At 37.7% G+C, this 14,855-nt stretch overlaps 1 protein-coding gene across 1 annotated transcript in view; it reads right to left on the bottom strand.

Annotated features, from left to right (window-relative positions):
- Nucleotides 1-6,411: 6,411 nt before the first annotated feature.
- col25a1 (collagen type XXV alpha 1 chain) overlaps nucleotides 6,412-14,855 on the bottom strand; it is a 166,960-nt gene continuing 158,516 nt past the window's right edge. Inside the window, 12 exon segments of the mRNA XM_088073174.1 lie at nucleotides 6,412-6,676; nucleotides 6,678-6,818; nucleotides 9,131-9,184; nucleotides 10,303-10,329; nucleotides 10,853-10,906; nucleotides 11,014-11,067; nucleotides 11,582-11,617; nucleotides 12,002-12,082; nucleotides 13,544-13,570; nucleotides 14,297-14,347; nucleotides 14,525-14,587; nucleotides 14,684-14,764. Of these exon segments, the coding sequence (XP_087929300.1) occupies nucleotides 6,611-6,676; nucleotides 6,678-6,818; nucleotides 9,131-9,184; nucleotides 10,303-10,329; nucleotides 10,853-10,906; nucleotides 11,014-11,067; nucleotides 11,582-11,617; nucleotides 12,002-12,082; nucleotides 13,544-13,570; nucleotides 14,297-14,347; nucleotides 14,525-14,587; nucleotides 14,684-14,764 (735 nt within the window). The 3' untranslated portion in view covers nucleotides 6,412-6,610.

Genomic DNA, 14,855 nt, shown 5'->3' with positions numbered 1-14,855 from the left:
GTGAGTCATTTTGGAGCCCCTCACCAACTCTGCTAATACTGATATGGAAATAAATGTTTGATATATTTTGGCACTTCTGCTGATAGCAGAATAAACTAGATTTGAATATTTAACAAGGAAACACAACAATCAAACAAAAACAATCAATCAACTAAAAAATAAAAAATCAATTAAAAAAATTAGCTGCACATGCTAAAGATACAGCAACTTGTGAGAACAAATTCTGTAACAAAGGCTGGAAATCAAAACACAAAATAAAAATCAAAAAAACATTGCAAAAAAATTAGTAAATATTACAGAATGGAAATAACATTTTGAAAAATGAGTGAAGGGACAGTATTGGAGGAAATATTTAAATCAATCCAAAATTGAGATTTCATGAATGTTTACATTTGACTTCGGGTAAATAAACTTTTTTTTTTCAGGTAGTGGTATACAGGGTAGCATGACTGAACAAATGAAGCTATAGAGATCACAATGATGTGATATTTCAGCTGCATTCGATGCTACACACATTAACCAAAGTATAAATTGCACTTCTTGTCAAATGAGCACACATTTTAACAGTACATTAATAATCCACTATACATATATCAAACTACATTCAATGCAAAGAGATAGAGAAAGAGAGGCAAAGAGAGAGAAAAGAGGAAGCGTGAGAAAAAGCTGTGATATTTAACTTTGAGCCATTGCATTGGCCGGGCCTGTAAACATCCAGGCCATCAGGACTTTTGCTGTCATAGTTAGCTTTTTGACACACAAAATTAAATAAAAGCGACAAACCATTGTAAGGCCTTCATCTAAATTAAATGCACAGTGAATGCACACTTGTCTGTGTTTGTAAATGACCACCTTCCTTCACACCATTTTCCATTTGCATAACTGTTACATGATGCCTTATGATCCAAAATAATTCCTCATATCAAAAGAGACGCAGCGGACATCAAAAGCAACTGAAAGGAATGCTCTTTAAAACCAAAATGCCTTCATTTAAGAAAATTATAGAAAAATAAATAATGTACCACTTAAAATACTGAGACAAATACACAAATATATGCACAGAAAACTTAAAATTGTCACATACACAAAACCCCAACAGCAATAAAGAAACCTGTTGTGTAGTTCTTGCCACTGGTAGAGTGCACCAACTGAGCTGTTGTCGGCCTACTATCAGATAGCACCTTTATAATCTATACAGATGTGCATCCGTTCATTAAAACAATGAGATGAACTGTACAATAGAACCACATGGGAATAAATCCTCTTGAATCCACCTGTAGTTGCTGCCACGTCACAACAAATGTTGGTGTTTCACATCTGCCCTTAGAGTAAATCATTCATGCATATTTCTCACGCTGAAGGAAAGAAGCATCACCTTGCATAGCACCTACTATGTCAGAAGGCAATTTGAATATAAAAAAAAAATATGAAAAGATGAATGGTGAAAAATAAACCTATTGCTCCATCTGATACGGAATGTGACATAACTGGCCACCAGTTCAGCTGTGGTGTATTAATGGAAGTTGACCAATTAACAGTCTGTCAAATTTAGCTTTTCTTACACTGTAATGCGCATTTTTTCCATATCTTTAAGACAATATAGGAGGTGTTAAAGAGCAGTGTAATGCAACTAGGATTGTTCAACATAACCTGCCTTAATCATATCTGAAAGCTAAATCTTATTATGAACCCCAACCCTGAAACAAAGCTTTACACTTCAGATACACTTCCTCAATTCAATGCTTATTTTCAATATTGAAGAAATCCATAAGTAATAAATTGTGTACATGCAGTGAATTGACAACACTGTACAACTAACATCCCATACAACAAGTCCAGAATGAACAAGTAGCATATTTGTCACAATGTTGGATGTGTTTTGCACAAACAATGAGCTTCTTCAAAACTACTTGTAAGATCAGCGGCAGTTGAGATGGACGCAGTCTTACTGTCTGCTCAGGTGAAGCTGTAACATACATGCTATTTCAACAACTTGTAAAAACGATTCATATGAAAAACAGTGCACAATGTGTGTCTTTTCAATACTCTCACAACTTTTTTTTAACCAAACAAAGCTCCTGAAATAAACACCATTCCAATAATCCAAAATATGATATAAAGTTGTACATTTCTGATAAAGGAATGAATAAAAGCTTGAGGCACCAAAGGCTATTATACACAAAATACAAACAATGTTAAAGAATGAGAGCAAAAACAACAAAAAAAAGAACATGATTGCATTCTGTTAACGCTCTCAGTAGATCTCGCCCGTTAGGAGAGGCAGACGCTCCAGCTGATCTCTACAGAGATCGATGAGACTCTTAGCGGCTCTCCTGCAGAATCCGCTCCCTCGTGCTCAGAAGGGCGGTCCAGAGCAGGCCTGTCCAATCTCAAATACACATGAGCCTGATTTGTTTCCCTAACAGTGCGGTGAGCCTGCTAAGTTCTCCCCTCTTGTCCGGAGACGTGTGGGTTTGGGAGGCACCACACTGATGATGATGGTGATGATGCTGAGCCACATGAGTGCAACAGTGAAAACCTGCTGATATCATACCCTCTGCAGGCATCACCACAATAAAGCAACAAGAACCAACTTTGCTTTCTGGGGATTTTCAGGCTACCAGCCACGGCGTGACTCCCTTGGGAAGATTAAAGGAAAGCAGAAATTACTAATTCAGAGCTCTGGGGTTGTTGTTTTTTTTATGTTAGTGTTGTTTTTGTTTTCTGCAGAAGCCATGACGCAATCACAAAACAGTGACATGTATGTACAATACATATAAATATAGTTTACTACTCATGCTTTTGCAGGGTCGGGGGTGCAATGTTCTGTTTGGCACAGTTTTTTTTTTTTTTTTTAGAAAATGATGCTGCATGAATGGGCAGTGAGCTTGTTGAGACCAAACAACACAAAACACCTAGCGTTTGGTGTTAGAGAGCCAGTCCAGATCCTCCTCCACTTCCTCCTCCTCCTTCCATGTCTCCATGAATCTGGCCGGGCCACGACGCTCCAGTCTGAGCCATGCAAAGACTACAGAGACAAGTTCTGCCGCCAGCCAAGGATCAGAACTCCACCACGATGTGGATGTGAGACAGCGGACACACACGTTTGTTTTGTTTTTTTTCCACAAGGTGATGTGAGTAGAAGCAGCTTAGAGCGTGAAACTCGGGACGGTTATCTCTTTTTGTATCATTGTACACATAGACTTCTTTTCTTTTAGACATTTTTTTCCATTAAAAAAACTATAAATACCATAAAAGAAGCATTATTTACAAACTCCATGCGTTTCAGGTTAGAGTGATCACTGCAAGAAAAACACAGGAGAGAGAATGACATGAAGATGGACATGTTTTCACATTGTTTCATGACTGAACAGGTTTGACACGGTGAGATTTTTCACACCACAGTCATATGTTGTTACGACTTATTGAACAAAAAACCCATGCAAACACAGAGAAGCTCAAAACCCACATTAAAAAAAATGTACTTACACAGAGTGAACAAAATTTTAGGAGCACTTTCAGGTAACTGAATCCAAAACTTTTATTGATTACCCTTTTCAAACCTAATTCATAACAGAAGCCCCATTTACACTGCCTCTTTAAAACAGGAATTTCTTGCCTTTATGCTGCGTAGCTGTTCTATAATCGAGGTATAATTACAGGATTGGAGGACAGCATTATCTCTTCTTAAATGTGGCATCTAAGGTATTAGTAGCTCTTGAAAAGCAAGTTGTTGCAATGGTGGGGACAATTGCAACATGTCTGCAAATTGGTAAAACGGTAAGGTCTGGGAGGTCTTTAACCTCTGAGCAGAGGACAAGATCAGTAAAATATTGTTATTGCTATATTATACCATTGTTGTTGTTTAAAGAGCACTGCAGATGCCTTTGTTATATGTCACACTAAAAGCCAATGCTGTCATGTTACATGTCCATCACGCCTCTTTTGACACAACAATGCACGCTATCTAAAAGCACACACTGAAGCCGAATGATGCTGCTGTTGTTTGCTGGGACCTTGTAGTGGCCTTATAATAATAACTTTAATTATATGACACCCTTGAAAACTGAGTTCATGAAGTGCTTTAGCAAACAAAGTAAAAGCAGAAATGGGATACTCAGAAGGCAATACAACAACAGAAAGCAAAATAGTCCTATTAAACACAAGCGAGACAAAACTAGGGTTAAGATTAGTTAAGTGTAAAATTAAGAAGACAATAAGACAAATAATGCAAGATGCAGGATGCCACATGTCAATATAAAATACAAAACAAAAACAATAAAAGCAATAAAACCATGACATAAATGATGAATTAAAGAACTAAAACAAATAAAAAGACAACAGCACATAAAAGCAAATCTATAAAAATAGGTTTTAAGAAGTAATTTAAAGTGTGATCTCTGTGTAGAAAGGGCTGCTGATACAAATTAAGGACACAAATGGTCATTTCACTGTTGATTTTAAGTATCTTAGATATAGTCCTTATATTGTGTTCACTCTGTAAATGTGTAGTTGCCCTACTGGAGTCTGTCCCATGACTTGTCTTACCTTCTGCCAGCATCCAGGCATTGGTAATCCATCCGGGCCCTGTTTAGAGAAGAGTATCAGGGAAGAAAAACACCATGAGGACTGAACCAAACTGGGAATTTTGCTATTAACAAATATCATTTACACACAAAGATATGAATTGTGATAAATTAGTCGATTTTATCCCATAAGAACACATCACAAATGTCAGACTTTTAAATATCATTACAGAAATGCCTCTGATTAATAAGCCAGAACCACATGTTGGAAATAGTAGAGACAATATCTCCCATCCTGACTAACTGAGACATCATAGCTTCACCCACAGAACAAACTGCCCAAATGTGTAAAGTCAAACCATGCATCAAACAACAAGCAAATGATCAAATCAGATGGCTGAACTTGTCCACATTAATTATTCTATTCCTTTTTGTTTCACCACAGTGATTACAAACAGCATGAGCAACCTGCGTGCAGTTTACTGCGGTCTCACAGGATGGAACATGTAGGATTTCTGCGGGCTAAAGTCCTCAAAATTAAAATGTTTGATGTAAGGGTGCTGACTTATGAAAACAGCACCCTTGTTGCATTAACTAAAGTGTCATTATGTCCATGTTGAAATACTGAATATGATGTAAAGGTGTCTAGTAAAGGGAAGGAAATGGCTTAACTCTCCCTGACTCATTGCACTTGGTGTGAAATTCACATCTTCAAAAGAATTTTCTGTGTAACACAAACTTAACCTACAGTAGCCACTGTCCCACCTTAGAGTTAAAAAACAGTGAATATTCTTGTATTTATGTCTGAAATTCTCCATTCAAACATACAAGCACATTAAGACTTTTTCATAAACCTCTGATCCCTCAGCTGATAACACATTTCCTCAGAGTGTTATGGTACAATCATATGAGATATTAAAAGTACTTAAAACTGCAAGAATGTATTCTTGATTCATGCATGTAATACACAGCAAAATATAGCTCATGCACAACAATCTGTTGATTATTCTGCTCTCTGCAGATGCAGAGAAGCATATCGATGTAGATGTAGTTCAATGAAATGACATTTGTGGTACATGAATGTGTTCTTACCTGTCTACATACGGCATGCTATGACCTTTTAAAATTAGTTCTCTTATAATTTAACCTCCAACACTTCTACTAAAAACTTCCATGCATTTCACAGCATTTTTTCAGCATCAAAAAACATCATAAAAAGCATGAAGAATATATTTCTCCATGTCATCTTGAATTGGTCTGGAGGAATAACTAGTGTAATCTGCTGTGTTTCTCTTGTCGTCGTGGTCTGGCCCAATTGGTACAAATACAGGAGGGGGGGAAAGGGGGAGTTAACAGAGTAAAGGAAGGGTCCATGTGCCAGCGGCATGGGCGTCAGTGGAGGAGTCTGTGTTAGCATCAGGTTAAAAGGTAACTGGGTCCATGGAGGAATCAGCGGGAAGGAAACAAGGTTTAAGCAGAAATTTTTTCCAGTTTTAATCAAGGGAATGGAAGGAGTCAGTGAGATTAAAGTATCAATTTTATCAATAATTATATGTATTTTGTATTTTTCACATAATAATTTGTATTAATTAAAAGAGGCTGCTTGCGTTTAGCAAGTTAGTGAAGTATATGTTGGTGCATATTTATAATTCATATGGAAAATGTATTTGTGATTAAAATGAGGTGTGTTCATGCTTATCAAGCTCTCGAGTCATGCATGGTTTTTGTTTCAGTAATGACTGAAGGTGAGCAGCATGCATGGTTAAGAGGTGGAGGAAAAAGAGAAATACTGTACCAATTGGCATGGGGCATCCAGCCCGTCCAGACCTGGCTGCCCTGGTTCCCCCTTTTCACCCTTAAATCCCCGGAAACCCTGTTTGCAAAGATGACCTAGGAGTGTTACTGGGAGAGAGGTGGACGACCCTTAACCCCTGCATCCGTCTGCTACGACGGACACAAGGGGGGGACGAGGGAGGAGCGGCCCTGTGAGCTTGCTGATACCACAATCCAGCCAAAGGATATGCTTTTTCAGCATTTAACAGCATGTTTTTGTGACTGAATCGCAGGAGAGCATGAACTTTGTGTTAGGTTGCTATAATCTGGTGGAAGCTGGGTATCTGTTTAGCCACAGAGCGCTCATCCTTGTTTGGGTTCGACTGCTCTACACAGCTCGGAGCCGATTTCCAGCTCACAGTTGGGACATACCAATGGGCAGGGTGCATCTAATCCAGGGGCACCCTGTTCTCCTTTCTCGCCCTTAGGCCCTTTTTTGCCCTTCTTTCCCTTCTCCCCCTGTGGATACAACGTTTTGGTCAAGTTAGCATCATGATTTTTAACATTTGGGACAGCACTGATATTAGGGGATAGCAGGGAAGTGATTAAAAAAGGAGGCCATGGCCCACAAAGGAAAGGAGACATGGTCAATGTTAGATAGGAGGGGGTACCAGACAGTACTGGGTACTCTAAAAACATTCCTTAGGACAGGAAGAGGACGAAAAAGGGGAACATTACAATAGGAAGGAGTATATAACAGAGCTGATCACCAAAAGGGGTGTCAAGGGCACAAAGGTTGAGAAAGAGTAGCAGGGAAAAAACCTCTAGAAACACATAATTCAATCGACTACACAGTGCAAAAAGTTCAAAATGTATCCCCTCATATTTGCGTGGGAGTTAGTCTTCTTATGTCATTCATTACATGCATTAGAGAAAAATAATAAAACAGAGAATAAAAAAGTTCCCATTACATGATCTGGATATCAAATGTTGCCCGCAGTTTATATAAGAAGAAGTATATTTTTTGTACTAAACTTTACAGAGGTACTATCACTGGTACATCTCTAGCCCTCATGAGATTAGATGTACACTTTTTGGTATATCATTAAACTTTTAATGGGATTAATTTTCAGTAAATTTTACTAAAGATCATTTTTAACTTGACAACATGAACATTATAAATGGCTCCCTTTGTATTTCCGGTTGGACTGATTGTTAATACAGCAGCTGACAAGGAAACTTTATTACATCAGTGACAGCTTTCCAGTTCTGCATTGGTATCAGACTTTGGTGCCACTTCTATCAAACTCAATGGAACGGACATGGCAAGTCACACTCATCATAACTGACAGGAAGTAAACAGGGAGGAAAGCTGGAAACGCTCATTTCAGCACTCCTGGTTCCCTTGCAAATAGGCTTCTATAATCCTTAAAGTGTTGGTCATTTGTGAAGATTATCTTGCTGAACAAAACAATGTAAGTATCATAAACTTTTCTTTGACACAGATCTTATTCTCTGCAATAATCCAAATCTAAAGAAAAAGGGAACTCTATACTATGCTAATATTAGGCTAGTACTCAAAACTGCTCTTGACTGTCATTCAAATTTTGTCACCCATAATATGTCAGTGTTGAGAGATGTTGCTAAATAGCTGGAATAAAAGCAGTGATGTATTTTGTGAAAATGGTTGGTAAATACAGAGGCTGCGTCCAAAATTCCATACTAACATGTTAATTAACATACTGTATGTGACATTTAGTGCGTCCAAAACCTTAATATGAAACCAAAAGTAAGTGAATTGCATTATATTTCTGATAACAGTATTCAGACAAGAGCCACTATACCGGCATAAATATCATGCCATGCAATGTGGTAGTGAGAACAACGCTCTGAACGGACAATGGCAGACAGCTGAAATATAAGATTTCACTTTGCTGGGCGTAACACATTTTTTAAACTGGTCCAGAATTTAAAAAAAAGGGGTTTATCATGCTTTCTCTCAGGTATTACAATGATGTGGTAATTACAGCTCAGTGTGTCCGAAAAGATACGTACTACTGTTAATTTACACAAAAGTATGTTGAACAATAGTGCTCATATTGGGTATGCAATTTCGGACGCAGATTCACACAGATGCAAAATGTGTTTATCTTTCTGTACAAAGAAATGGGATACAGTTTCCTAAAGACATCAAACATCTCAAAAACTAATATTAAGTTAGTAAGTGTGGAAACATTCACAATTAAGCACTGAAAGATATAAACTGCTATATAAACAGGCAAGGGAGAGGTTATCAACAGGCTCAGGAACTCATGGAAGTGACATGTTTTAAGTATGTTCATGCATGGATACAACAGAAATAAAACAACTATGAATCTTAAGAGCCTGCTGTCAATGGACTTGTGTGGTCTGACATGTTGAAAACGTTTTTTTTTTTTGATGCCTCAGAATGAGATTTGCTTTGTGATTTCGAGAAATGAGATGACAAAAGTGGAGAACAAAAGTTTGAGAGGACTGGGGATGATATTTTATGCAAAGGATATTTTACATCGCATGGAGTTTTACCCAATTAATTGCTTTAAATCCTGGTTGATGGTTTAATCTCTCGAGAAAGTCAAAATGCTTTATATCTGCGACAGTTCGTTAAAGAGCATATAAATATTCCTTTCAGCCACTTTATCTATTCCAACAATCATATACATGACCTTTTAGGAGAAACCTCTGATAAAAAGCAGCTACATAAAATATGCCTGTATTTCCTGTTACTGTCCATTGACATCAGTCCTCTGTGTTAAGGGGTTCACAAGCCATAGCATCCTATCTACATCTACCTTTTCTCCTCTTTCCCCAACGTCGCCTTTTTCTCCCCTTAAGCCTGGCAACCCCTGTAAAAGTACAACTCCACTTCATTACTCTGGCTTCACTATGCAAAGACAAGAGAGGGTGTTCTTGTCATGACAAAGCTGAAGAAAACACAACAAATTGAAAGAGGGTGAAAAGTAAAAAAAACTTGGCACCAAGAGAAAGTAGAGGGATGTGCAACAAGAATATGTATACTATGGACTATATGTAGCTTTTAGATAGAGAAAAAGTCTTGCAAACTTCACTAAGAACGAAGCTTAATGCATTTTGAAATAATGCATTTGCCAAAAACTTGAGTATGGTCAAACTGCTCAACCGTCACTTATTAGCTAATTAGCACCGGGTGTGGAACACCACATAAAAAACACAAAGTAAACTATAATATGTGGTACATGTTGGATAAGGCACACAGAAGTAAAATGACAAATGCTGGAATTATTCAATTTATGATTGGTGCATGTATGTGCATTTGAACTGGTGCAGTGCTGATTGAAAACAAGTCTGTTTTGGTAATGCAGCTTTCGATTGAACTGCTCATCCAAACAACTTCAATAAACTGCATTTATTCTGAAATCTACTGATCATGCTTGAAATGTTTGAGTTTGCTACATCTCTGGTTACCTGCCAGCTTTGAAGTCAATCGTCTGAATGGTTATTGATAAAACTGAAGGACATACATACAAACTTTTTCCAATTTTATTAGATTTATCACTTTTTCCAAATCACTTGGATTGTGGAAATGTGACACCTTCAGCTGCAGAGTATATTCCAGGTTGATTTGAATTTACATGTGATGACTCAGACGTATTTACAGAATGTTACTTAGATGCGTAAGAAATATATGATACTTGTGTTGGGGTTTAAAATAAAATGATAAACCTGGCTTTTGCTGAGTTGTGAATGTGTCTTTTTTTTTGGTCTATATAAAGTGATGCTCCACACCTAGTGCTAATTACACAATTACTAATGCTAGAGTTCAAATCTTGTTATACTTGGTTTTAGATTATTAAAAGTTTAATTTTTTCTTTTGTATATCTAACAGTTTTTTAACCAGGCACCTCTAAACTGGAAGAAGCATTCACTGTTACTCCGACTTTGTGCCTGTCTGCCTTCAGAGAAAACAGAAAATAACAAAACTTACATCCAAGCCTGGTGTCCCAGCAGCTCCCTGCAAATAAAGGACATGAGTTGTATCATCATTATGCAGTTGACTTTCACAAATGCTGACATTTAAAGCTGTCATAAACACCTACTGTAGATCATACTGTATTCAAAAAAAATGAGGAAAAATGTGAATGTTTAATAAGGGGTAATTATTTTACTGCTTGAAACTGAAATTATTGTTTCTTAATTATCCTTTCTAGTACCAATAGCTATTAGAGACAATATTCAACGAAGATGGGAAAAGAAGCTGTTGTTTCTGTTACTGCAACATGTGGGAAATGTGCAAAAAGTGTGATACTCCTGGGCACAAGCTGTTTTCAACGTGTGAAAACCCAAATGTGATGTGAAACACCATATTGTCAGTGTTTCATGGTCACTCAGACCTTCTAAAAACTAGAATGTACCTTGCACAAGAGTGTGTCAACATACAACACACATAAATGATTTGATAAAATGAGTAAACACATGCTGATACTGCCAACTAAAGATAGTAATAAAAGACATGATTATAGCCTCATCAAACTTACAGGTAGTCCATAAGGTCCCCTCGGTCCTGGCTCGCCTGCTGGTCCTCTCTCACCCTAATACACATGAATCAGTGTTGCAATCACATGAATCACACAACAGATGAGCCAGAGTTTAATTGTACTTTATCATAAGTAAAATATAAAGCCAAAATTGGTCTTACAATGTCACCCTTCGGCCCAGCTGGACCAGCTGGACCAGCAGGTCCATCCATACCCTGCAAAAAGTGGTGTTGTCATGGTGAGTTTATGTCATTGGACTATAACATTTGTATTTAAAATTTTTGCCAAACAAACACCAGATGGAAAGCAAAAAATATGTTTTGCGTCAACATTTTGTTCAATATTCCCATTTGATCTGACCTACAACCAGCACACAGAACTGCTGCTAGTACACGTGCATTGGCCACAAAGGACATTTACAACACTGCTGACACAGTTAATGTATGAGTGTGTGTTAATGCTGAGTTAATGCAACACAGGACAAAACGAGAGCCTTGGAATGCCTACTGTAACAGCTTTGTGTATGGTTGTTATCCTGATAATTTTACTCAGTGGACCTAGCTAACATGTAAACATCCAACAAAAGTTTATATAACTTTCTTGTCAGTTTTCACAGTAAAATACAATCAAATGGGGTGATGGTGGTAAAGGGGGGATTGTATGAAGGGTGAGAGGGAGAAAAGTAGGCAGAAGTTGGGTGGTGAAGCCTCTAGGTCACATGACACTCACCCTAATTCCGGGCTTGCCGTCCAAGCCGGAGGCTCCCTGCGTGGTTATGGAGGTATGAGTGACATGAACAAGGCGGGATTAGTACCAGATGAACACTGTTATTAGGACAGGTTGATGGCAGGGTTTACATCAGCTAAATTACACTGTGTGTTACAGGGACGTGGGCAAAATAATCAGCCCAGGCAAATGAACATGAGGACAGAAAATGGAGAGGGCCATATAGATAGACAGACACACACACACACACACACAACACACACAGCACACACACATACACACAAACATACACTCATATGTGCGCAATAATGCACACTAAGAAATCGGACAGGTCTAAAACAGAAATGAAAGGTTTCTATGGATGTCTGAATAAAGGACAGGCTTTGTAGTTGGAGATATCCCATGGTGCACGACTGTACTCACGGGGAGGCCCAGTGGTCCGCGGTCCCCTTTGTGTCCTGGTTCCCCTCGGATACCCTTTACACCATGCAAACCAGGCTCCCCCTAAATAAAAGTAAACAAGGGAAGTAGATAAACATGATGCAGTTTCTGTTCCTGTGATCGCACCTCTCTTCATATTAAATGTGATGAAGTTTATGTTCTTGCGTGACTTGCACTTTTGGGTTGTACCTACATGGTTTAATGAACTTCTCATAAGTTGCATCAGAAAAAATCATCAGCTGAATGAATGTAATGTAAAAGTAGAATTACTGAGTTATAGCCAACACACGTCACAGTGTTCTGTGTCACCTGTGTCACCTTTGACCTTTGACCTTCAAACACCAAATCAGTTCATTCTTGAGTCCAAGTGGACCATTGTGCCATATTTGAGGAAATATCATCATGGCCCTCTTAACATCTCACATTTATGAGAATGTGATGGATGCAAAGTCACAGTGACCTTGACCTTTGACCTTCAAATTCTGATCATTTCCTTCTTGAGTCCAAGTGGATGTTTGACCAAAAAAACCCTTGAGATGTTCTTAAGATATTGCATTAAAAGAATGAGATGAACCACATCACAGTGACCTTGACCTTTGAGTTTTGATAACTATATACTGTACTTGTACAGAAATCATGTTCATGAGACTGAGAAAGACGAGGTCACAGTGCACTTGACCTTTGACCACCAAAATGTAATCAATTATCATTAGGTCTAATTGTCTGAAGGCTTTCTTTAGATAATGTGATTGGCAGACGAACAATCTGAAAACATTATGCCTTCAGCTTCGTCTGTCACCAGTGTGAAGGCATAAAATATGAATCATGTCTTCCTGACTTGCTTCTGTGGTTCACTCTGCTTTACAGAAGCTGACTCAAAGACACTTACTGCAGTTATACTGCAAGTTTCTACAAGAAATTGTAAAGATGCATCAGCGACAGAACATGACATCTTGTAATTGTCATATTAATGAATATTCATACAAATCTCTAACACCTCTTCGTATCTATGATTAATTAATATGTTTCATTTTGAATTGACACTGTTTAACTAAAATGTCTGAGGACACAACTATTTGCACATAAACACAAATATTCAATAGGAAGGTATTACAACTACATTTGATTCTCATAAGAGATAAATGGATGGAAGGATGAACAAATGTGTGTTTTGTTTTAATTTAGGTCTGCACAATATGCAATTGCAATTATTTTGACTGATATTGTAATTGCAATATGAACCATAGTTTCAAGAGAACTGGTCATTTGTAGGGTCTGTATAAAAAAAGCACATTCTCTTTTGTCTAGAATATGATTTGTAGGCATCTCTGTGGCACTACAATGTACATTTATTACAGATGTTGTGACATATTTTTGCTCCTGCGATTTGATTATTACACTAAGCCACATTGCGTTTTTGATAATACTTTGATTAATTGTGCAGCCCTAGTTTAATTACAGTCATAATGACCTGAATATAAGTTGTTCTCATACATGCACTGTACTTTTATTATTGAGGCTTACCTTTGGTCCAGGGAATCCATGGGGGCCCTGAAAACATTGCAAAAATATTAGTTTGTGGCAGTTCTCATAATAAAGTATACTTATTTCTTATTTTATACATATACTTCCAACCTCCAACGTCTTGTCCAAATCACAGTAAATAAACAAGTCTAGCAAGTTCAGCACTGTAAAATTTCCCATGAGGAAGTCTGTGTTTCATTTTCCCATTTATCCCGAGGTGACAAGTTATTTAAGCAGAGACTACTGTGGAATTAAAAAGAGGAAGAACAGGTATACTGGGCTATAAACTTTTTGCTGGAAGATGCAATCAGAAACTGACAGCAGCAGTTTGTGGACTTGTGGAGAATGTGTCTTTCACTGTGACTGCGAATATACCTGCGGGTTAATACAGCGGAAAACAAAAAAAAAAAGATGTATTCTGAGTTTTCTCTTTTAGACATTAAAGTCACAGTGTCTTAGAATGCTAAGTTAGATTCATAACATGCATGTTTATTTATGACTTGGACCTCCTGTAACGTGAACCATGATGTCTTTTCATCCCTGCAACAAGAAGTAATTAAACGCACCAAACAATACTTTGGTTGGGGTCTTCACAAGGTGGAAAAACATTTTATGCATTAAACAGCACTTCATCACATTGCAATCAGCTATATTACATATTACTAGTTTGATATTTTCCTTTTAATTATGTTTTTTTCCTAAATGTTAAGCACAGTTTATCGTCCATTAATGACACTTCTTAGAAACACTCACCATGGGTCCTGGGGGTCCGTGGGGCCCTGGTGGCCCTGGAGGGCCTGTGATCTATAATATCAAATATAGATATTTTATCACCAAATCATGATTCTACAATCATATATTTTGACTGCAGTTCACATTAAAAGTACAACACCTAACTGTATATAAGTGTGCATTGAACAGCATCTTTAATACAACTACTTGTTTTGTTAATTCATAATAAATGTCTTTAATGTGACTCACTGAAGAACCTTGAGGGCCAGGTAGACCTGAATCGCCCTTATCTCCTTTAACCCCGTTGACACCCTAAAAGGAGAAAAAATGTTTCATGACACGTGCGTGGTCTCTATCTGATAAGATGGTTAAGGTGGCTTAGACTTTAAAAGGAAAAAAGTTTCTTACAGGTAGACCAGGTAAACCAGTTGTTCCTTTATCCCCTGAAGCTCCAGGCATTCCCATGTCTCCTTTGGAGCCTTTGTAGCCCTGAGAGGGGAGGGCAAAAATGTAAACAAAGAATTAAAAGGAAACTATTTTATTTTAATTACTCAAGACTGTGGATATTTATGTAAATGTA

Source organism: Plectropomus leopardus, chromosome 23 (assembly GCF_026936395.1).
Source record: "Plectropomus leopardus strain MGB_pleo_1.0 chromosome 23, ASM2693639v1, whole genome shotgun sequence".
NCBI lineage: Eukaryota > Metazoa > Chordata > Actinopteri > Perciformes > Serranidae > Plectropomus > Plectropomus leopardus.
Note: the sequence above shows the minus strand (reverse complement) of the source record. Positions and strands in the feature narration are given on the sequence as shown.